Raw genomic sequence first — 23,625 nt, 5'->3', positions numbered from 1 at the left:
GACGCCATTGCTATGGCTGGATTGATCTGGTGGCTGGCTGCACGTCACATGCGAAACGACGCAACGCAACGCTGCTGTCGCCCGACGAGTATGGAGTATGTAGGCGCTGTATGAAATGATACTCCTTCCATTCTCCATCTCTTCGTCCATGCCGCCACCACCACCGAGGCTGTGACGAAACGACGATCGGGTGGGTGGAAGGAAAGATGGGGGTCTGTCCCGCACGCACCCCACGACCAACATCACATCAGAGTGTGGTGTAGTGTAGTGCAGTGTCAGCTATCTCCGGGAGAGCTCCGCCGGCTGGATCGCTCAGCTCAGCTGAGCCGGGCGATCACTGCGCATTCCTGCCTATTCGGGAAGGGGTAGGTGTTCCGGATCGGGACGCGCTGAGTAGGGCAGGGTCATGTCATGTCATGTTAGGACGATCTAACAGCGCGGGCGGGTATGTACGCATGTATGCAATGCAATGTATTGTAATGAGCATGAACATGCAATTTTGTTTCTGCTTGGGGGAGCGGGAGCGGGAGCGATGGATTCGTTTCGAGAAGACCATGTGTTTATGCGAGGACGGTTGAGTCGACGAAGGAATCGGAATCGGAATCCTGAAAGCCTGAAGCCTGCTTGTGCCACCGCGAGGCGTCTCGGACAACGTCTTTAGGATCCTTTTGGACGACGACGTCGCGATTAGGTCTGAATGGGGTCATGAGAGGCGAGGAGACGTTGGTATATTTTGTTTTGGTTTTGGTTTGGGTCTGTGGCGTGTTGATGCGTTGTCTTTTTGGGGGCTGGTTATGTATCGTTGACTCATCTCATACATAGAAGTTATTATCGTGCGGCTTTGGATTTGATATTCCTCCTTCTTTAATGGGTAGGTATGTTTCTAGTAGGTTAGAAGTGTTGGTACGGATATGGGGATCAGTTAGGCTGGTCTACGGCTGGAGTACGTAAGGGGCACCTTTGGCGTCAATATCGTTTGTAGGACTTGGATGAGGCCTTGCGGATTTATGATGCTGTATACCTAGGTAGGTAGCTTTCTACTTGAGGCATGTGGTGATATTACTACGGGAAGAGGCGTATAGATGAGGCATGTTGCAGATTCTTGATGCCAATGTAGATATTAAATCTTATACTAGCTAGCATGTAAATATTCTTAGCAAGAAAGTACATCGTATTAGTCCTTTAGTTCCCTCGTAGTGGGACAGTGATCCCAATTAGCACATCCTCGTCCTGTTGACATTGTAGACATATGATTCACTGCTTATGAGCCTCCGCGGCTCAATCTTGAATCACATGCTGCTCTGACGGAACACCCGCCTTCCACCTGTACGAGGAAGCAACGTGCTCATCAAGGGGGCCGGTCTGACCCGGCTTCTGGTAGAAGTTCTCCCGGTACGTCCCACCGGGCACCGCGTAGTCGTCCCAAAACAAGCCTCGGCGTCGGAGCTCGGGGACTAGAAGCTCGATGATATCCTTGAAGGATTGGGGGAAGAGCGCATATGCCTAAAGTTTCACGTTATGAGCGAGAAAACGTACTGTAGTTGCCATAGTAGCCATCTTAGGTACTATACCTAAGGTAGCTTGGGGGAATGGAATATTCACTTACGAAATTGAACCCGTCGACGTCGGCCTCGTTAACCCAGGTCTCGAGCCCGTCTGCTACTTGCGACGGCGTCCCGACGAATAGGGGCCCGTTGCCGCCGATGGCGATGTGCTCTGCTAGCGTTTGTTTAGTCCACTTTGCTGTTTTCGGCGAGAATCTGGCGAAGCCCTCGACGGTAGATCTAAAGTGAGTTAGTTAGTACGAAGATAAAAAAAAAAAGGGGGGGGTGTCTTGATATGCCTACCGCACGGCGTTGCTCTCGACGTGTCTTAATTCCTCTTCGTCCCCGTACTTGTCGAGGTCGATGCCCGTCCAGCCGCCGAACAGAGCAAGGGCTCCCTCGTGCGAGGCGTATTTCCGGTAGTCCGCTAGTTTTGCTTGAGCCTCTTCTTCTGTCCGCCCCAGGATCGGCGTTACTAGTGCTAAGACCTTGATGTTCGTCGGGTCGCGGCCGTATTTGGTCTTGGCTAGCTCGCGCACTTCGGCTATGTTCTTTGCGCATACTTCCGGAGCGTGAGCCGATACGAATATGGCCTCGGCGTGTTGGGCCGCGAACTCTTTTCCGGCGCGGGATGTGCCCGCTTGGAGAAGCAGCGGCGTCCTCTGCGGGCTCGGCTGGCAGATGTGCGGTCCGGGTACGGCGAAGAACTTGCCTTGGTGGTTTATAGGCCGTACTAGGTCTGGTTGGGTGTAGATGCCCGACTCGCGATCTAGTTTCACCGCATCGTCTCGCCACGATGACTCTAAGAGCTTGTAGATGACCTTGAGGTATTCCTCGGCCTGTGCGTAGCGATCGTCATGCTAGGTATGACGAATCTTTATGAGAATTTTGGTTTCTTATAACTATAGGAGACGGACGTGTGGACTTACCTTGGGTTGCTCTGTAAAACCCAAGTTCTTCGCAGCCGAGTCAAGATAGCTTGTCACAATCTAAGCCCCTGATTCAGCTCAACGTCCAAATAAATGTGAAGTTCTAGGGGACATTTCAACTGACATTCCAACCTAACCTATACGAAATTAGCATTAACTATGGCTATATGGTTTGAAGATAAAAAAAAACTTACCGTCCTTTAGATAAATGGTCAACTGTCGACAAGCGTCTGGCAAAATGATACGGTTGCTCATACGTAGTCGAAGCCGTGACGCCAAACCCGATGCTCTCGGTCGCCGCGGCCATGGCGGAAATCACAGAGAGCGGTTCGTTAGTCGGCCATTTAGCCCCGGATATCTTTGCGGGATCTAAGGAATCCCTATAGACATCGTAGCCACCTGTCGTTCAAATTAGTTAGCCATGTCTATATCACACCGACTGAAGGCTATATATATATATCGTACCAAGGACATCAGCAATGAAGATGCCGTGAAATTTCCCCTTCTCAAGCAGCTTCGCTAATTCAACCCAGTGGGATACTTCATTGAAGCGCCACGACTCGTCGTCTGGATGCCTCCACAGGCCCGGCGATTGATGCCCGCTAGCTAAGAGGTGGTGGTATAAGCCGGTGAACGTAATTCCATGCCGAATTAGACCTACTCATCATTACAAAGGCGTTGAGCACGAGGCTCTTCTTGGGCTTTGCGTCGCTGCTCATCTCGTATAATGTCTCTATCTTACTAATTCAACACGTAAGGATTGATTAGTTAATTCGTCAACAATGGCCCGGATCTACCTATTTCTTAACAATACATACATACCTAGATTTACGGCTATTATCAAGACCCAACCCATCCCGTCTCCGAGGGCCGGCGGAGTGACCCGCCGCTAGCCACGACGCGATATCACATCAATACCGGGTTGTTGCGCGTGTGCCATAGCGTTCCGACGTTGCTTGGCTACGATCACGCAACACGACCGATTCGATCACGCAATGGAGCTTGGGGCGGGGTTTCTCCAACCAATATAGGGTTACGCGCGAGGTTTTTATTGCGCGCCGGTGAAGGAAACGTCAGAGCAAGGCGGGGAAGAGACCTATCTAGACTTTGCGCCAATTGTATACATTCGGTCTGGGAGAGTCGCACATCGGACGCTAGAGATTTGTTTAGAACGGGGCAATTTTCGTGATTTTACTATGTATCTCGCCGTCGGGAGACCTCTTCCTAACTAGAGTCTAGAATATATCAGGGTGGGTTATACTACATCACTGGGTACATGCTAACTCATTGAAAATATATTATTATTTCGCCCTACAAGCTACCTACCTTGATGGCCCGGGTGGAAGACTCAACGAGTCTATTCAGTTACTCCCGTCCTTGGGCGTCTCCGTCTCCTGATACGGTGGCTCTTCCTGGTATACATCGTACTTATACTTAGACCCGACATGGTCATCCCTAAGCCCCTTTTGACCCTTCCCGTAGACCCTCTCCCGAGCAGTAAGAGTCTCTCCTTCAGGCAGGGGATCGGGATAAATCCCACGCCGCCTTAGCTCCGGAATCAAAAGATCGACTACATCCTCGAACGACCCAGGAGTGGTCACATAACCGATGTTGAACCCGTCCAAGTCCCCTTCTTCTATCCAGCGTTCCAGGTCATCCGCTACGGTCTGAGGGGATCCAATACCCACGGGGCCGAGACCTCCTATCGACGCTTTCTGGGCGATCACGCGGGGCGTCCACTTCGGGATGTCTTTGCTCGTAGTAGTGAACGCGTCCAAGATGCTGCGCACTTTGTGAGCCTCCAGCGAGTCTGCCGCGGTGATCTCTTGGTCCAGAGGGATCTTGGACAGGTCGATCCCGGTCCAGCCGCTGACCAGGACGAGGCCGCCGACGACCGAGCCGTATTTTAGCAGCTCTTCGTATTTCGCGTGCGCCTCCTCGTCGGTGGGCGCGACGACGGGGGTGTAAGTCGCGAAGAACTTGAGCGAGCGCGGGTCCCGACCTTTGGAAGCAGCTAGTTCCCTGATCTTGGCGATCTTGGGCCGGAGGACGGACGCAGAGTGGGAGGAGACGAAGATGGCTTCCGCGTGCGTCGCTGCGAATTCGGAGCCGGCGGGAGAAGTCCCGGCCTGGAATAGAAACGGGGTTCTCTGCGGAGACGGGTCGACGATGTGTTTTGTGTTCAGAGTGAAGTACTTCCCTTTGTGATTAATCGTGCGAATCTTGTCCGGGTCGGCATAGGTGTCGTTTTCCGGATCAGGGGAAATCGCGTCGTCTGCCCACGATCCCTCCCAAAGCCTATAAATTACTTATTTTGAGTCTTTTTATCCTCTTGGAGGATTACGTGTAGCGACATACTTGTAGAGTACTTTCAAGTACTCGTCAGCTTGAAGATACCGCTCGTCATGATCGATGGGGGTATCGAGGCCAATGGCTTTAAAGGCAGCTTTCTTCCAGGAAGTGACGATATTCCAACCGAATCGCCCCCCGGTAAAGTGGTCTAACGTAGAAAAGCGTTTTGCTAATAAGAAAGGAGGCTCAAACGAGGTTGAAGCAGTGATGGCGAAAGAGAGATTTTTCGTTACGGCAGCCATTGCCGCGATTGGCTATATTCCAACAAATATAAGTTTTAGCCTCTTTATTTTCGACTATGCTTCAACACTGAGGAACTTACGATAGTTGGATCTGTCACGGGCCATTGTGCGGCTCTTCTGATACAATTGTCGAGGCTCCCCTCGTAGGTGTCGTAGCCTCCATACGTATCCGCGAGGAACAAGGCATTAAACCCTCCTCTGTCTAGCAGCTTTGCTAACTCCAGCCAATAGTCAAGGTTGCGTTTAGTAGCTGACTTGTCGGCGGGATTCTGACGTATCGTTAGCTATAGGTATACCTCGGCGTAAACATGTACATGAAAACTCACTTTCCATTGGCCCGGTGAAAGATGGCCAATGGTTGACATATCAAATGCATTCAGCAGAATCTGCTTCTTAGCCTCTGAAGAAGCCATTTTTCAACCGTGGTTAACTATCGTGAGTCCTAAAAAACTACTCTTTGAATATTACGCTCAGAAAAAGAACGAGGTCGCAATGTAGATTATATTCACGGCATTATAAATTATAAATGAACTTAACTAATAGAGTAGCTATGAACGCCCTCCGCTCATACGTCAGAAATCCTATTCCGGCATTTGACCGATATTGATGTGACGATAAAAGTTGGCCTAGAATTCTAGCCGCAAGCATGATTGCTACCCGGACGTCCTATCGCGGAGGTGCAGGAGGTGCAAAGACGCGGGGGCTATTGCGTGCTTCGCCTATAGAAGACGTGAGAGGTCGGCTACACACATTTAGTCGATTGATAACGTGCTTCAAGATAACTTCAGTCTCGTAGATATAAGTCGTCGGTTCTGACCGGTTATGAGTGGAATAAATAGACATTGACACTTGACCGGTCAGACTTTTGTTGCTTCCGCTGTCCGCTGTACAAGTGTGATCCAGTTACTTGCCAATCCAATATGACTACCCAAGGTTTGGAACAAGCTGCCAGTACCAATGGATCGACGCTATCCTCATCAGAGCAAGGCGGCTCAGAAAATCCAACCAATGGCGTAAAAGTGCCTATAGTTGAGAGCGTGAAAGAAAAGATCGAGCCGCTACTCGAGGAACCGAAGTTTGGCAATTATCCTACACCAACACTTAAGCTTGAACAGCGCCACATCGACGAACCCAGGCAACTAAGAGTTGCTGTCGTCGGCGCAGGACTTTCAGGTGTGCTAGCAGGCATAATTCTTCCTCCAAAGGTTCCTAACTTGAAGTTGACTATATTCGAGAAGAATGCCGATGTGGTGAGCAATACCACTACCATTAATACTCGAAATATGTGCAATCCCGCTAATTAGCTACAGGGCGGTACATGGTTTGAAAACATCTACCCAGGGGTCAGATGTGACGTTCCGGCGCACGTCTACCAGACCAGCTTTGCTCCAAACATCAACTGGTCAGAGCAGTTCGCGCAAGGTCCCGAGATCAGGGCCTACTGGCAAGGGCTGGCGCGGAAGTATGATGTGTACCAGTATCTGAAGCTTTCCCAAAAGGTCGAAGAGCTGAGCTGGGACGAGAAGAAATCCGTATGGAACGTGAAGGTGCATAATCTCAGCACGGGAGAGACGTCCAGTGAGGAGTTCGACTTTGTGCTGACTGCCATCGGCCGCTTCAACGCTTGGAAGCTGCCTGATTATCCTGGGATAAAGGACTTCAAAGGTCTTCTTCGCCATGCCTCCAACTGGGATCCTAATTTCGATCCTGCGGGAAAACGAGTCGCAATCATCGGCAACGGAGCAAGCGGCATACAGCTTACTGCCAATATTCAAAAGCATGTTAAGCACTTGGACCACTATGCCCGAAATAGGACATGGGTCACAGCATCATTTGCTGGTGATGCGACTTCCATCGAACCCATCCCCATATCGCCTGAGCTCCGGGAGTCATTTAAAGATCCCAACGAATACGTCAAATGGAGAAAGGAGCTGGAATCCAAATACTGGCGAGGATTCTCAAGCTGGCTCAAGGGATCCGAACTCAACGAAAAAGCTCGCGAGGAATTCGCGGAACTCATGAGGAAACGCGTGGCCAGGAAGCCCGAACTCCTCGATAGAATCATCCCCGACTTCTCACCTCACTGCCGACGACTCACCCCCGGGCCCAACTACTTCGAGGCCATCACAGAGGACAACGTGGACTACATCCAGACGCCGATAAAGCGCTTCACGGAAACCGGCATCGAGACGACCGACGGCGTCCACCGCGAAGTCGACGCGATATTCTGCGCCACGGGCGCAAACAGGGACATGGTGCCGCCCTTCAGCATCTGGGCCCACGGCAAGGACCTCTCGAAGCTCTGGGAGCGGGACGGCGAATACGGGTTTCCCTACACGTACCTCGGGGCCGCTACCCCGGGGTTCCCGAACCTGGGCTTCATCCACGGGCCGCACGGGTCCGGGCGGTCGGGGACGGTGCCGCACAGCGTCGAGGTGCAGGTGGCGTTCTACGCGAAGCTGCTGCGCAAGGTGGCGCGCGAAGGGATCAAGACGATCCAGCCGTCGAAGCGGGCCGCCGACGACTTCGTGCAGTACTCGGACGCCTTCTTCGACACGACGGTGCTGTCGGAGAACTGCAGCTCGTGGTACAACAGCGGGCGGCCCGGGAGCAGGATACACGGGCTGTGGCCGGGCAGCGCGGCGCACGTGACGATTATATACCGCGAGCCGCGGTGGGAGGACTGGGAGTACGAGTACCTCTCCGAGAGCGGGAACAGGCTTGCGTGGTACTTCGGCGTGGGGTCGACGTTGAAGGAGCAGGATTTGGGTGTGGATATCGTGCCGTATATCAAGGACCCGGCTACGGTCGACTTGCGGGATTTGCACGAGAGCTGGTGGGATCTGCCTTGAAGCAGCGGATTTGATATGTATTTATAGTGCATGATAGAACTAGAACTACGCAATCTCGCCTAGCTTCGTAGCTACCTAGTCACTTGTGCTCGAGGGATACCTGCTTCAAGCCTGTCTTAACCCTGATATATAGATCGAGATATAACTAGTCCATCAAAAGTGCAATTAGATCCGAGCTCTCTAGTTCTGAAGAACCCCCAGCCTACATAGGAACGGGTTTAGCCCTTCTTCTGATCTTGAAAAGGGAGGGTTTCACCTACTAAGCAACCCTTAGTATTGAGAAAAATAGCTCTCCAGTCGAGACAACGACATTACCAAGTGTAGACGAAGCAATATCACCCCGACACCTCAAAGGCGTTCTTATGTCGCGGATCACTCCCTGCCGGATCCGAACTGAGGCCGTTGAGTAGGCTGACGGTTCCATGCCGTGATTCGGGTTCAGAACTACCCAACTCTGCCCTCGAAGTTCCCACGTCAAGCTCTGCCTTCGGTATCGCCCCTCTCGCCTGAGCCGTAGAGCTTCCTTCGAGCTCCGGTTTATCTGACGAGGGGTCGTCACCCGGAGGACTGGGCCTCGAATCCCCGCCATCATCGTCACTAGTCCTCCATTTCCTCAATTTACACCAGTACAGCACGATACACCCGCCTACAACTCCCAAAAGGCATAGTGTCATACTGATTGACATGCCCGCTTGAGCGCCCTCGGAGATAATGGGAATAGAGCTAGCGGAAGACGTCGCACCACTTGATTCCAGGGCCATATCCATACCATCGTTTTCGGTAGGCATACCAGGCACCGTTGTCGATTGCAATGGGAGGACCCGATGGTGAATGGTAGCTGTAGGCTCGTCTGTAGAGCTAGCTCTACTAAATGGCAGTCTCGTTGTAAGTGTCGGCATGGTTAAGCATTATCTGCACATGATAGAGTAAGAAAATAGTTAAGAAGAGATATCGAAAGGGGACGCCCCGTCCCGTTATTAGTACTATCTAGGTACCTACCAGTCTCGTCGGCTTGCATTTTGTTTGATAACATCTCGATATACTATGCGGTCTCCCGTCTATATCACACCAATTCCCGTAAACTACCTCGTACGGTGTCGTGTTTTACTTAGGCACTCAACCGTCAAATATTAAGAAGGAAATGGATCATCGTGGAAATAGACTGCTAGTTGGTAACTTTCCTCCTCATGGTATTAAAGATTCACACCATAAGAGTGACGAATCCCCAACGTTAGACAGACCACGGGTTCCAACATTCGTTATACGATCACAATGTGACGAACGAATCTACGGCACACCGTATTATATCAACCTATCAGATGTTTCCCTAGCCGAGGCCCGTGTATAAGGGCAAACAAATCCAGGGTCGGCAACTACAACAAATCCTGAGCAGTATTCCTATACCTCGATCAAACTCGTATTCCCAGCACTCTTGATTTCGAACGTAAAGCCATTGCAACACCGAAACACTCGACAGGGCAATAAATCCATATTAGTCTACATGTACGCAGGTAGTCATGCCATAGGGTATACCACCAAGTTCCCAAACACCAACCACCACCACCCCTATTCCCTCCCCAGCTCCTACTAACACCAACACCAACCCCCCCTAACGCACACCCCCCGACTCCTCCCTAGCCCTCCTCTCCCTCTCCCAAACCCACAACGCAGTCGCAACAGCCATAACCGCCCACCGCTCCCCCAACACCCCACTAGCCCCCGACCCCAGAAACCGGAACCGCAATTTCTTCGTCAGGCTCATATTCGCCCACGCCCACACTGCCACTACCTCCCTCCCGTCCCCCGCCGTCGCGCCCCCCGCAAACACCACAGGCATCCCCCCTTGCCCTCCCCCTCCCCCTCCCTCCAACCCGTTCGGCGCATCCGTCCTCATCCTAACCAACTTCCACCCACTCCCCGACCCCCCCAGCGCCTCCACCGCACCCCCCCTCGACCGGCGCCACTCGAACCCTTCCCTCCTCCCCCCACTCCCACCCCCCGTCTCCACCACGAACGAAAACGTCTGGCCGCCTAGGGGAAAGAACGCCGGCGTTTCGACGCGCTCCTCGGCCGCCGCCGATGATCCGGGCAGCGCCACCGTGAGAGCGTGTTCGCGGCCCGTGCGCGCTACGACGGCCAGCGGGGGCGTGTGCTCCCCCGGGCCGCTGTGCAGCACCACGTCCGGCCGCGAGGAGTACCCCGGCGCGGTGGTCACGGCGTAGAGCGGCGCGGATTGGTGCGAGCCGATGTGGTAGTGGTGTTTGCGTTGGATGTACATGCTGAACGCGGGGGGGAACTGGCGGGGGATTTGAGTTGGTTGTTGTTGCTGATGTTGAGGTTGAGGTGTGAAAGGGGGAGGGGGGGCTTGAGTGGTAGCAGCAGCAGCAGTGGCTGCTGTTGCCGCGCCGTCCGTAGGATGTTTAGAGTATGGAGGCGGGTCGTCGTCTTTTTTCGGTTCTTTGGTGCGAGAAGCCATAACTACTGTATTTTTTTATGATGATTAGTGTTAGTGATGATTTACGAGTAAAGCAGCACCCCCGAAATAATCGCCAGTGTATAAGGGCTGACAGGAGATAAATCGAAATAAAGGAGCCAAAGTTAAGATTAAGGTCTCAAATCCCCAAGCCAAACTAATTTATGAAGGAATAATGTCTTCAAGTATTCTTACCCAATGCGACCAGCTGATATCTTTTCATTTCAATATCGAGGCTGAGCTCTTATGTACTACCACCTACCACCCCATCGAACGACATTCCAGTTCCTCAGCTGACCACCGCCACGACGCCGAACTGCGTACCTACCTATGTATATAGATAGCTGTGCGATGCAAACAAGGCCGCCGGCCAACAGCGTGTGAAAGTTAGCCGAGCCGGGCATCCAATCCAGTGCCGTGGAATCGTGTTATATTTCCAGCCTAGGAAGATCCCTGGCTGCTCGTAGGCTTGGGTTGCAGATCTGATGGTTACACCAGAACGACTGGGGAAGACAGCATGTCTGTGTCCCTCATACCAGGTAGCCAGGATTATCAGCCTTACCACTGTAGAACTTTAACTACCTAGGCAGGCGTATACTATGTATCTACTACCTTTGATACATAGCAAACTGCGCCTTGGTGATACATACGCCATGCTTATGTCACTAACACAATACTCATTCAAATACAAACACATGCACGGCTGATTTCGGTCAGACATATTGAATAGAGCAAAAATAATATCGAGTGAAGGTAAATTAGGTAGTTGTATCAAATTCATACTATCGTAGAGTGATAGGCAAAGTCTAGAACAAGCGAGTACTAGACGCTCGTGTAGGGGGGGTATAGTTAGTACGACCTCGGCGAGGTTCGTACGGTGAAGCTCCGTATCCGTATTAAATATGTATAATGTAATGTAGTAGTAATAGTAATAAGCCGGCCGAGTAGGTAACCGGTCTTCCGCCGTCCGTGGACAATCCATTCGAATGCGTAGGGGGTATAATGCGAAGAACCATCCATCAGCGTCTCCAGAGCTTCCGCCTCGTAGCTCGGGCAAAGGCGAAACAACCAGCGCTCCTCCGAAGCACAAAGGAAATCGGATCCTAAATCAGACCCTTGTCGCGGCCTAGGCGATGTAGGTTTTTGTAAATTAGATAGCCGACGTAGCGGTTGGCCTGCAAACCGGTATCACGGATTCCCTTCGAATCCCTCTCCCCTCACCCCTCACCGGAAAGTCCCATCCCAGCGCGAGTTTAAAGAAAAATGGCATGTAGTGCCGTAGGCAGGTTTACGAGTCTGTGAAGAACTTCGGATCCTAGTTAGGTGGTGCATTAGAGAGGCGATCCAGCCTCCTAGGCCTTCTGTTTACTCTCGTGCCGTCTATACTCTAGTTGAACGAGGTCCATAAATCCTTGCTCATCCTTAATAGGGACCCAGGAAGTAAGAGACTTCATAGCGTTTTCAAAGTCGGAATCCAGCAGCGTTGGCCGGAGCGTGTCAATAATAGCGAGACTGGTTGCGTGGAGAACCTCGAGTCCCTTAGACGACGGTTCCGAGGCAACCTTATCCGGTGACGTGGAGCCCTCCGTCGGCTCTGGCGAAGAGCCGAGTAGGATGAATGCGTCCCATACGCGGAGCTGAACGGGAAATGGTATCGATAAGTTGAAGAGGGTCAGATACCACTTGGTGGCATACGCCGTCGGGTCAATACAAAGCTCAGTCTAGTAAAAATGTCAGCCAAGATCAAGTCAGATAGGAGCAATTTATGAACCTACAAGTTTCGCAGCGACGTCTCTACTAGCCAACCAATCGTTTTCGAAATCTTTCAGAGCCTCTATGAGCGCCACGAATCCAGAACCATACATTCGATTGAGACCACGATACTTCCAGAGCCGCACCAGCATTACGAAGCACATCTCCTCGTCGAAGTAGCTCAGGAAAGTTGCCGCCAGCGGAGCCATGCCCTGAACGTAGCCCGTATCGGGATAATAAAGGGACAAGGCATGCAGGACTCGGAAAAGCAATCGCTGGCCACCACGGTATCTCCGTCTGAACATGATATGTTGATTAATTGTTCTGGGCACGTCCAAATCGATTTGCCCATCGTCAGGCGATGGTTCCTCGGCGAGCCGGTGGTAATCAGCCTTGATTTCCTCCTCCGTAGCATACGGTTCGCTGCTAGACTTGGCAGCGGTAGAGAGGAACGAATACCAAGCTGCCGCTCGCCAACAATCAGGGATACCCTTCCAAACACGTTTGACTAGCTTCGGGTGGTTCTGATCAAAATCAAACACCATACCTTGGCCGTCCTCGCCTGTTTTAATTACTGTAGCCATCCTCAACCACTTCTCAGCGCGCCGCGTCTCCTTCAGCTTCGACTCGGCTAGCTTTCTCTCAGCCGACCCATCTTCGGTCATATGCGATAAGCCTGGGGGCGTTGCAAGGATATCCCCAGCTTCGTCTAGCAATCTCCTGTCCCTGTTATGCGGCAATAAATTCGTGGCGTGGCGGATGGTAGTCGAAAGAGCGGAACGATGCGACGCCGTAGATAATTCCGACGCCTGTGATTTCAAAGAGCGTGTTGACATCTTTCTACTAGGGCCGCTTCTAACTCTTAACGAATGTGATGCCAGTTCTTTCCGAACCAGAACATTTCGCTGTTTGCGCATCGAAAAATGGACAGACGTGGTGGTTCCCGTTGGCGACGACGGCCGTGAATCTTGCGGCTGTTGAATTGAAATGAAACCATAACGATCGACATCTTCAACCTGTACCCCTTCCCAATCCTCGATTCCTCCCGCCAACTCATACTCGCGCCTCCTTGCATCGTTATCTTGTGGCGACGAAGTAGAAGCCGAGATTGGAGTAGGGTGTCCAGCCTGGTCGTTTTCGTTTGACCTATAAGAGAAGCGACTTGTCAGCATTATCAAAGGCAAAGAAGTTGGATATATAAGGAAACCGTACGCATCATTCGCATTCTCTTCTGACGGGTTTTCTGCTGAGGGCTGGTTACGCTCATCAATGGACGAGTGTCTCGCGCCCTCTTCCCACTTGACGCCTTCCCCGGATTCATAGAGCGATCTCACCTTTTGAGATTCCTTCTCCGCCTCAGCAGATATAACCCGAACACTAGGAGGTAGCCGGCGCGGTGTGGGCGGTGTGCTGGGTGTGATGGGTGTGCTGGTCAAGGCGTCGTCGGGAGCCCCTGAGAATTTGGCGGGTTCATTAGCGCTCGCGCCGACAGCGACAGCGGCATCGGGAACCTTTTCGCGCGTCGGTACTAAAGAAAAAGCGCGTGGTTCTCTTGGTCGATCGGCGCCGGCGGTTCCATTATTATTGATGATGCCGTGTTGTTCGGCCATCTTATGCGAATTCCTGTTGGATTTGCGCGGGTGCTTGCCGCCAAAAATGAGGCTGCCACGCTTAGAGAAGGACAGCTGGGTCATAAAATCATCCTCTAACAAACTCTCGGTGGGGATAGTGGTTGAAATAACTGGAGAATCATGGGGGTCATGTACTGATGACAATCTGCCGCTAGGGGATTTAGGCGCCGATTCGTCCTGCCCGTTTAGTGGGTAGCCGGGGTTCTCAGTGGTAGCGGTAGTGGTAGTGGTAGTGGTAGCGCACGGTACCCCATCATTTCCTAATTTCTTCCGTAATCGCCTCATCTTAGAAAACGACGATTTGGATGAGTTAGATCGCAAACTAAAGCTTCTTGCAAACCTTTTTGAGAAGTTAGAAGGTGGCGTGTTTGGAGATGTTGGTGAAACAGTATCGCCGTCCGAAAGAGCTGGTGAAGGAGCGCTAGCCCTGCTGTTGGATTCGCTTACTCGTCCCTCTTGACGTGAATATAGAGAAGGCGATGCGGAACGAGTTGTTAATTGGAGAGGTCTAATTTCGCCAAATTTCTTAACATTTTCGTAGGTAAAAGGATCTTCGTCGTCCGTCTCGCTATCCTCGCGAATAGTCCACGAGCTCGAAGGGGTAGTCGGCGAATGACAGGAATCCCGCTTTCTCACATCCACGATTGTCCGTGGGCTGCTGATAGTTCTCAGCGCGGGGTGCTGTTCGGTAGGAGGGGCAGGACGTGGAGGCGGTATGACTATGGGAATACGAGCTGTATTGCACGAAATAGGATGTGGTGGTGGGCGGCGAGAAGATCGAGGTGGTGGTATTGGTATAGGTGGCTCTGCCTGGACGGTTTGGTCGTACCGGAACGCTACCAATTTAGAGTCATCTCTGAAAGGAACAAGACTTGAGGTCCTGCTCTTAGTTCGGACATTTGTGGTCTTGGGGGGTGCTGGCGGTGCTATGTGTGGTACCGCGTGTGGTGTAACTCCGAACATTGTGGCTGACTGGGTGTTGTTATGTTGTCTTGTGTTGTGTCAAAGGAATACAATCCGCTTGCGTCTGCAACGATTTGATTTTCGCGCAATTGGCGATATCGTGCTTGGTGTGACGACAATTGGATGAGCTGCTAGTAACCGTGGTAGGGCTTGACAAGCAACCAGTTAGTTGGCCGAGCAGACTCTTTTCTTATTCACCCTTTTGAAAAGAAGTAATAATCCCTTGCCGTTGCGAAACTCAACTCAACTCAACCCAACTCGAAAATAATGGTGAAATATGTACAACCCGTGCGTATCAAACCTCATCCACCACTCATACGGCTATAAGTAAGTAGTCATATGTTAGCGCAATTCGCTTCTAGGGCGAGGAGGGAGTTGTCAGGGAAGAGTCAATTAACGAAAAGAAAGATGAATGTATATGAATGTATATCGAAGCGGAAATATGGGTCGAATAACAGCTCAGCAGACTCTAGCCAGGGCCTATTGAGGCTTTTCTGACTCGTACCTTCCTTTCGATTGATATGTGAAAATGAAAACTCAATTTATTGACTTAAGAGACGAATCGGGAAGTTCTAGACCGTTAGTCACTTACACCAAAGACGCCGTGGTTGTCAAATAAGCGTATCTCTACCGAATAGGTACCTAATGTATACCTGTACTTATATTAGGTAGGTTACTCGCTTTCCAATTCTCTTTTTTTCTTTCTTCTATACACATCCACTAGCCGGGGACCCGTTGCTTTAATATGTTTGTCTGTCTTGGGTAGGTATATATTCTTTTTGGGCCACGGTCCATCTGATCTGGCCAGCATGCAGGCGGGTTTGTCGTGGCGGAAGCGAATTCCATTAGCACCGTGGTCCATGGCCCGTACTACCTCTACTAGTTACGGGGGTACGGGGGTATGGGGGCTCTATTTTTTCTTTCCTTTTTACTAGGACCCGGAAGGCGTCAATACACTAGAAGCGATGCACATCATCAACTTACAACCACCATTACCGTTTCTCCCAATTGGCTAGCATCAGAGACACGGTTTCCACTCTTCCCAGCTTGGCCCGCTACAATTTTTTAGCATTGGCCAAACCGCGGCACTTTTCTATCCTAGACCGACAATCCAAGGCCGGAGCGGTCACGCACCGTTCTTTTGTAATGGACTCATCCCATATATTTAAAGGGGACTGGATGTCTGGCGGTCTACTTACTACGTTACTTATTAACCGAGTGTACGCTACATACGTAGTCTGTCTACCTGCCCAATCCACTATGTTAAGTCACTTGTCAAAACTCCTAACCTGATGCTGAGTCTTTTCTACCTTAACCTTACCTAAGGTAATGCATGCATGCACGGGGTCATCCGACCTTACACTATAACAACCGGCTTTTATAAGAGCAAGACTAACGCCATGTAAGTGTGTAAGTGTGTAGTCCCCCTCGCCCCCCGCAAAACTCTTCGAAACACACTCCATTACCAAGTGGGTTACGGCAAAGCTTTTCGAAGTTGATAAATGCTATACTCCTCCGTCTGTCCGCGTCTTCAGAATTTCCTAATCGATAAAGTACCGCTCCGTTCATCCTGAAGCGTGCCCCACGCAATTGGAGGTCAGGGACTTCGTCGAATCGGTAAGTAGTAACCGGGGGGTCACCCTCACACCTCGCTCTCATTGGACCGTCTACACTATAGATGCAAGATCCCAGGATCGACCTGAGGTTAGCCGAGTCGGGAGCGGAGGGTAGGTACATAAAAAGAATGGGAAGAAAAAAAGGGCTGGTAAAAAGAGGCAGTTATCCAATTTTCACGATAGCCACCTACACTACATGCTGCCTGACTGCCTCATACACCATCCTCTATTTTCCTCAAACTAGAGATACTATATTTAAGAATCCCCCAAAATACCGTTCATACATACATACACACATACACACACACAAACATAGTAAATGCCCACCCATTCCAGCGGGGTAAGCAGCAAGTATACGTCACTTCCAGAGATGAATAGAAAACGGTCTGGGTCTTGGAATCCCGTCCTCAATGGGACGCGTCAAATAATCCCGCGGGTCCATCGACTCCGGCCTCCCTCAACCTCCCCGGGTAGAAGCATTGACGTGTCCATTTTAGCCAGCCCATCCAAGGTCTATCAGCCGCCACCACCAATTAGATGAAATACGCGCGGGGTGCCAGAGGAGAATCGCCGATTTATCGCAGACACCTCTAAGCTTACTATCGATGCTGAGGGACTTAATGAGAGAAAGAGAGAGAGAACGATGCAAATATGTCTGATATTTTGGAACTTTTCGGGTTTGATCCTGAGTATTCGCGCACGTAACTAACCTAGCTAATAATCGTTGTTTGCATTTGTTGCCAAGACTTAAAGAGGCTGGTGGTCGGTGACCCCTTAACTAACGAACCCAGAAGAATTTGCTTAAACTCGATTGGATATAGCCCACATAGCTAGGGAATACCGAACGCGACAGTTGGCAGCCGTTGGGCCTGCATCTGTCCTGACCGCATCACAAACTACATAAAAAGTCTCAGCTAAGAGCAAATACTATTGGCTGCTTGGAATTGAATAGGTCCGCTGGACAACGGCCACGACATTTCTAGCATCGAAGATTGAAAATATTGAACACAGTCAGACGGTCGCAAAGCACTTGAGGGGAAAAAAAATTTCTCTTCTCTTCCCTGTCTTCGAATATGCACATATCTACTCTGTGACAGTATCCCTCCAATTGATATCATCTTCCAATAGTGAATTTCGTCGTGTCCAGTCCTCTGTGGTGGGATACGCTAGTAACAGCTTTCGAGGGGTTTTACTGGCCTCATCTTACTCATTCCGACGCCTCTCCCGTAGGCGATATGCAGTTGAACCCTTCATTACCCCTGAACCACGCGTTCGTCCCTTGCAGCTTGCATAAGGTTTATTATCGCGTCCATGACCCCTTCTGTTGGCGCCAACGCGACAGATTTCGGCCGTGTCAACCTATTCGGTATCTAAGGTAGCTTGTGATGAGTAGAACGTCATGCATTGCTGAGTTGGCCCGAGCTGTAGGGTGTCTTCTATTCGCTGACCGCTCTCTGAATCATCATCGGTCAGACCATCAAACTTCTTCATTCTCCCAATCCTTTTCACCAAATATTGGTCGGCTTGGATTGCTGCTTACTTCCAGCTTATCGAGCAACTCTGGTGAAATCGTTGGAATGTACTTTCTCTCTCGCTCCCGATTGACTCCTCCAAATCCGGCGCCGTAACAAATGAGCATGTCCGTGACTGTTGGAAGTGTGAATGGTAGCATCAAGGACGGATCGAGATTGATCCCTTCTGGTACGTCGTCGTCATCGTCTTGGTCCGGGTTGGGTGTGCCTTGTATGCTTCCCGGTGTTTCCGCATTATGACCGTTATATGTGTTCCTAATTGGCGTCGATGGTGCGCTAGGCATTTGCGTCGATGTTCTCCTGCGATCTCTTCTGAGCGCGGCCTCTTTCCGAATTGTTTCGAGGTATTTCATAGCGCTCTTAGGCAATCCCTTTTCTCCTACTTCTAGCCGATAATTTTTAGCAGCGTATATCAACTGCTGCGGACTTAGTCGCTTAAGTTGCTGAAGTGTCCCGACCAAAGCTTCCAAATCGTCTGAATCTAGAGATGAGAAACACTGTAACCACTGAAGAAGCTGCACGACGGGGGCTAGATGTTTACGTGCTGCTTCCATTGTCGTTTCTCCAGATGAGACCGTTTCTCCATGTTCATAATGCTCGGGTTGCCGGTTATTAGATCGAGCCCAGTCCTCCAGAACCGAAACATTCATCCTAATCTGCATCGCCTTCGTTCTTGCGAGGTATTTTCTATTATTCATAATCCGATTGAAGAGTTCCGCGCCGATCCAGTAGAGTAGTTGCGATATGATTTGAGACGCGATTACCGAGTGAACGTCGTATAGGTCGAGGACGAATAAAGTAGATGATAGAAGGGATGTCACATTTCGAGGGGCGGGCTTGGCACGCTGCTTTGGAGAAGGAGGGCGCATTCGCTTCTCTAGAGGCTCTTCTTTAACCTCCTTTTTCCTCTTGAATAATTTCCACTCGTGTTGGAAAGTGACATCTTCAAGCCCGGGGATAGTCTCATGGTCGAGCATTGCGGCGTCCAAAACCTTATCTAACCGTCTTTCGGCATCTCTCACGATAAGAATGAAAATCTCGTTGACAAGCTCTGCAAGTTGTGCTTGAAATTCTGTTGTGGCCTCGACTAAGCCGGTGTCTTTCTTTAGGTAGTGTAATAATAGTGTTGCGTTGGACATCCAAAAGGCCAAGATGGTCATGTCCCATTGATGGGCTTCGACGACTTCATTAATTTTATCCTGAGCAGTGACGAGTAACTTAGCCAACAATTCGTGACTAGAATGGTAGTGGGCGTATCTCGCGCTGAGGAAGATCATATTCGCTGGAACAGGCTTCTGGGAAGGTGACCGCTGAGGTTGCATGTTGGTGATAACGATATCGAGCATCTTTTCTAAGTCGCTCTCCTGAAATACGAACATTTGATCATGCAAACACCGATTCCAGTCGAATTCTTGTAGATCCTCTTCGAATTCATCCATGGGCTATGATAATCAATTAGTTGGCCAGTCATACTTTCGAGATTGGAGCAACTTACCTCAGGTTGGTCGTCTATTCCCATATTGCCCAAATCAACCTCCAGGTCGCGTGCGCTATCCATCATCATTCTTCGACGGAATTCGTTCTCCGCCATCTCCTCTTCAAACCTATCTTGAGAGAAGCCAGGGTTATAAAAGTCATCAGTCACTCCAGCGTTCCCAAGGCTATAGCCGTTATCATGTAAGTAGAAGGACATCTCGCTGTCGGGTGCAACAAAATCAAAAGCTGTTCTTCCAGACGAGGTCTTCGCCTCCGGTGACGCTCCATTGTCTAGCAGTATCTTCGCAATGCCCTTGTGTCTATTCGTCATTGCCCACATTAAGGGGCTCCAATAGTTGCGATCCTGCTTGTCTACATCGACTCCAGCGTCCACGAGAGCCTGCACCACGGTTTCGTGTCCCTAAGCGAAATTAGCGATCAAGCAATAGACACGCGCAGTGAATAAGGTATCTTAACTAACAAAGCAACTCGCATAAACCAAGGAGGGCGTCCCCTCTTCATCTGGCGCATTAATATCAACGAACGACCTTGCCTTCCCACTAAGTATCTTTTTTACGTTATCAAGGTCGCCATTGCTCGCGGACATAATCAAGGCCTTTTGAAGTATCGAGGTCTTCTCCTCATCTGGAAGTTTCTCATCTGTCGCAATAGCGTCCACATCTCCAAAAGCCTCTCCTCCATGGTGTTGAGCTTGCGCTGCGAGCATTTGCATCAGTCGCGTATCGCTATCGGGCATGCTACTTGCTAAGTCTTGATCGTAGTTGGAATCGTCCAAAGTTAGGTTACTAAATTGCAGCGGCTTCGCAAGCATCGGGCTTGTCAAGAACTGGGATTGACCTAGAAAGAAGTTGCCACGATTAGTATCCAAATGAATGTTTCAACCCAGCTTGCAGACAAGCGTCGTAGGTTACCAACCTTGCCAGCCATCGTACATCTCAGTCTCAGGGACTAACTCTGTCGAAACAATTCTGCGATCATCTAGAGACTTTGGAAGATCGGCTGGGAGAGCTCGAGGCTTCGACGGTTGCTCCCCGCCGAAGCCCCCGCCATCAGAATCCCCAAAATCCATCGACAAGTAGGAGGCATAGGAATATTTCGCTCAAGAACTTGTTTAACTCGTCGCGTTAAATAGGAGGACGACCATGCTTTTCCAGAAGGGAGATTCCTTATTGACTGATCTGTGGGTCTTGATATTGGACTAGACTTCAATGAGGACGTTCGTCATTAAAAGCGTTAAAAGTATGGTACAGTGTTAAAGTAGTTATACCTAGTTAAAGTATGCACTAACTAAGCCAAGCATTTAGGTAGATTAGAACATTTAACTACACTAGACAGATAGATGATGACATGATAGCCACAATGGAACTGCCACAATCATATCAGTACATCTAAGGTATATATTGGTCCGTGCATTCCCCCTATCCATAGCACAGTTACATACCTACATTGAGGTAATGAAACTGTAACAATATTCCTAGACTCTTCAGCTCAAATCCTCAGCCTCGTTTACATTCGTAAGTAATTATGATAAGATATCTTCAAGCATAACCCCCAGGTATTGATTTAACTAACTAGAGTTAATTCTAAAATTTGAGTAAATAAGGTATAGTCATGACTCATAACTACTATGCTATGCATTGGAAGCAATTCACTTCCTTCCAAGTTTCCGTCAACTAAACCACATACTCAGGTAGCTCTCTTAGCTAGCACCCGCAACCGCTTTACGCCTCCGTCAGGAATGATGGTAAGCTTGACGTGAGTGAAACGTTGGTCTTTTATCGCAGAGTCGAAGCTATGCTCCTGATCAGGTCCGCACCGGCTAGGCTCGAGGACCTCAGTCCAACCCTCGGCATCCGCCGTAGGCTCCCCAGCCTCTTTCCACTCTATAGCATCAATCTTCGTTTTCTGAGGGAAGTTTCCTCGGAAAAAGGCCGTGTCTACCACGAAGCTTTGGATGAGGGCCGGGGCACCCAGGCGGATGACAGCCCAGTCAACATGTCCCTTAGTTCTAGAGCGCGCGGTTTCCCAGCCGTCGCCCATGTCCTTACCTCGGCCGGGTAGGATGAGGTTGTCCTTTGTGCCAAAGTGTTGGTCGCTGCATGAGACTGCTACGCCGCCATTTTGAGCAGCAGCTAAATCGAAAATTGCATCTACGTCGTCCGGGAAAACCGGTACTGCGTGACCGAATAGTCGAAACCTCGCAATACCGCCGTCAGGATACATGTTCAGCCTAACGTGCGTGTATTGCTTCGAGGTAGGGTTATCCAACTTCCAACCAAATCTTTGCGAGGGACCACATTCCTGGATGCCGAGGATAGTTTCCCAATTTCCCTTTTCTCCCTTCCATGAAAGAACTTCGTCATCGTTTACGGAAAAGCAGCCTTCGACGGAAATTGCCGGAGCATGGTTGCCGGAGAAGAAAGCGGTATCAACCTCAACTCCTTCCACAGTTCCGGAGGCAACGCCGAGCCGTATGACGACCCAGTCAAAAGGCTCTGGATTATGTCTTCTTGTTTCCCAGCCATCATACCAAGCACCTGTATAGACCATCTTACCAGGTTGCCTAATAGGAGGTGTAGGCGTCAACAGGTTGATAGCATCGGCAAACCATTGGTCCGAGAAACCTAGGACCTTGCCTCCCAATGTTCCAGAAATTAAGTCTGATATGATCTGAGTTAGCCTAAGAAAGTCCAAGTCATAGATAATTATTCATCTTGCATGTTTTTTTTTTCTTTCCTCTACCTCCGCACGTGGTCCTGTTTACATACCGATGTTAGTAGATCGGAAAGTCTTATCGATTTCATCCGAGGCGATAGGCGTAGCCTTAACAGCATCTAACTTGTACTGAATGTCTTCAGTCATGTTTAATGGTAGCTTCAATTCCTTTTTTGTAAAGTGGCGTTCCTAACAAGCAAGACTTCGATAATATGACATAAGAGGAAGCAAAATGGTTTCAGATTGTCTACCTCCCAGAAGACAACCCCGTTCTGAGGAGTAACTATCCATTCCGAGCTCGAAGTTACGAGGCGCTAATCTAGTGGGGCGAGCTCCGGAATACGGCTACGGGAGATAGGTAGGTAAGTACATATAATACATAGAAGCACGCGGACGGGAACTCTGTGGTAGGCATGATTAGCGGCCTATGACATGTGTAATATCATTTACATGTATATACACTTAGGTACCTCCATATGTATATCAGCCCCGCATGTCCCTCCTCTTGTTTGTCTTTAGCGTACTATACCTAACATCCTCTTATACCATGCCAATAAGTAATTCGTTATTTTCGTTTATAGTTAAAAACATATATAAATCTCGATCTAACCTTATATATATCGTACGTTATAATTATATAATATATTTTACTTTTTTTTTATATTTAATATAAAATATACTTTCGTATTAAAGTAAATTATATTTATATATTATAAGTAATTATAAATATAAAAAACCTTTTTAAATTAAAAGTTATTTTACCGTTTAAAAAAGGTTTTTTAAAATGTTTATAATAATAATGTCGAATCGTTAAAATAATATTACGCGAATATATTAAAAAAAAAGTTTTTAAATAAATATATATTTATTTTATATATATTTTTAAATATTAAACATAAATTTATATATATAATATACTTTTAAATTAAAAGTGTATTTATTTTATATATATTTTTAAATATTAAACATAAATTTATATACATAATATATTTTTAAATAAAAAATAATTTTAAAATAAAAATAATTTTAAAAATGTAATATAATTTTAAAAGTGTAACATGTTAAAGTAATACTTACGTAAATAAAAAAAAAGGTAAAAAAGTAAAAAAAAAAAATTTTCGAAATAAATAATTATTTTATAAAAATTTAAACGTATAACTTTAAAGTTTTACATTAAAGTTAAAAATTAACGTATAATTACCTTATATTATATAAATAATTAATCCATTTAATTAAATTAATTAATTAATTATATAAAATAAATTAAAATTTTATTTATATAAAACCTCGTTATATATATAAACTTTTTTTTATTAAAAAATAATTTTAAAATAAACTTATATTTTAAAATAATCTTTTATTTTAAAATGATTATATAATAAATTTTTTATTTTAAAATAATTATATAATATAAAATTATTTTATTATTTAAAATATTTTTATATATAACATTATTAAATTAAAAAAATCATTTATATAATTATATAATTTTATATTTAAAAATTATATTATATATAATATAATAAT

At 48.4% G+C, this 23,625-nt stretch overlaps 7 protein-coding genes across 7 annotated transcripts; 1 reads left to right on the top strand and 6 right to left on the bottom strand.

The window, feature by feature from the left end:
• Positions 1 to 1,109: 1,109 nt before the first annotated feature.
• On the bottom strand, positions 1,110 to 3,283 carry F5Y00DRAFT_223285 (Nitrilotriacetate monooxygenase component A/pristinamycin IIA synthase subunit A). The gene is made up of 8 exons (XM_048005852.1): positions 3,135 to 3,283; positions 2,939 to 3,079; positions 2,668 to 2,872; positions 2,598 to 2,610; positions 2,474 to 2,533; positions 1,848 to 2,404; positions 1,607 to 1,784; positions 1,110 to 1,503 (listed from the first exon to the last, which is right to left on the bottom strand). Exons 1-8 carry the CDS (start codon positions 3,190 to 3,192, stop codon positions 1,279 to 1,281), a joined length of 1,437 nt encoding a protein of 478 aa, XP_047869608.1. The 5' UTR covers positions 3,193 to 3,283; the 3' UTR covers positions 1,110 to 1,278.
• On the bottom strand, positions 3,284 to 5,554 carry F5Y00DRAFT_223283 (bacterial luciferase-like protein). Its single transcript, XM_048005851.1, has 4 exons — positions 5,394 to 5,554; positions 5,148 to 5,336; positions 4,832 to 5,079; positions 3,284 to 4,771 (listed from the first exon to the last, which is right to left on the bottom strand). Exons 1-4 carry the CDS (start codon positions 5,478 to 5,480, stop codon positions 3,835 to 3,837), a joined length of 1,461 nt encoding a protein of 486 aa, XP_047869607.1. The 5' UTR covers positions 5,481 to 5,554; the 3' UTR covers positions 3,284 to 3,834.
• A 254-nt stretch (positions 5,555 to 5,808) lies between these two features.
• Positions 5,809 to 8,082, top strand: F5Y00DRAFT_223280 (FAD/NAD(P)-binding domain-containing protein). Its single transcript, XM_048005850.1, has 2 exons — positions 5,809 to 6,317; positions 6,378 to 8,082. Exons 1-2 carry the CDS (start codon positions 5,988 to 5,990, stop codon positions 7,917 to 7,919), a joined length of 1,872 nt encoding a protein of 623 aa, XP_047869606.1. The 5' UTR covers positions 5,809 to 5,987; the 3' UTR covers positions 7,920 to 8,082.
• Positions 8,083 to 8,254: 172 nt separating this feature from the next.
• On the bottom strand, positions 8,255 to 8,835 carry F5Y00DRAFT_269099 (uncharacterized protein; the record flags this gene model as incomplete). Its single annotated transcript, XM_048012376.1, has 1 exon — positions 8,255 to 8,835. Exon 1 carries the CDS (start codon positions 8,816 to 8,818, stop codon positions 8,255 to 8,257), a length of 564 nt encoding a protein of 187 aa, XP_047869605.1. The 5' UTR covers positions 8,819 to 8,835.
• Positions 8,836 to 9,528: 693 nt separating this feature from the next.
• On the bottom strand, positions 9,529 to 10,395 carry F5Y00DRAFT_269098 (uncharacterized protein; the record flags this gene model as incomplete). Its single annotated transcript, XM_048012375.1, has 1 exon — positions 9,529 to 10,395. The coding sequence occupies one exon, from the start codon at positions 10,393 to 10,395 to the stop codon at positions 9,529 to 9,531; it is 867 nt and encodes a 288-aa protein (XP_047869604.1).
• A 738-nt stretch (positions 10,396 to 11,133) lies between these two features.
• On the bottom strand, positions 11,134 to 15,465 carry F5Y00DRAFT_223279 (uncharacterized protein). Its single transcript, XM_048005849.1, has 4 exons — positions 15,331 to 15,465; positions 13,357 to 15,059; positions 12,168 to 13,290; positions 11,134 to 12,113 (listed from the first exon to the last, which is right to left on the bottom strand). The coding sequence occupies exons 2-4, from the start codon at positions 14,736 to 14,738 to the stop codon at positions 11,745 to 11,747; spliced, it is 2,874 nt and encodes a 957-aa protein (XP_047869603.1). The 5' UTR covers positions 14,739 to 15,059; positions 15,331 to 15,465; the 3' UTR covers positions 11,134 to 11,744.
• A 2,366-nt stretch (positions 15,466 to 17,831) lies between these two features.
• Positions 17,832 to 22,245, bottom strand: F5Y00DRAFT_250402 (uncharacterized protein; the record flags this gene model as incomplete). The annotated part of the gene is made up of 7 exons (XM_048009730.1): positions 17,832 to 19,328; positions 19,382 to 19,783; positions 19,844 to 20,220; positions 20,299 to 20,481; positions 20,821 to 20,824; positions 21,094 to 22,043; positions 22,152 to 22,245. 7 exons carry the CDS (start codon positions 22,243 to 22,245, stop codon positions 17,832 to 17,834), a joined length of 3,507 nt encoding a protein of 1,168 aa, XP_047869602.1.
• Between the last annotated feature and the right edge of the window lie 1,380 nt (positions 22,246 to 23,625).

This window comes from Daldinia vernicosa, assembly GCF_022497035.1.
Source record: "Daldinia vernicosa strain CBS 139.73 unplaced genomic scaffold F5Y00scaffold_2, whole genome shotgun sequence".
NCBI lineage: Eukaryota > Fungi > Ascomycota > Sordariomycetes > Xylariales > Hypoxylaceae > Daldinia > Daldinia vernicosa.
Note: the sequence above shows the minus strand (reverse complement) of the source record. Positions and strands in the feature narration are given on the sequence as shown.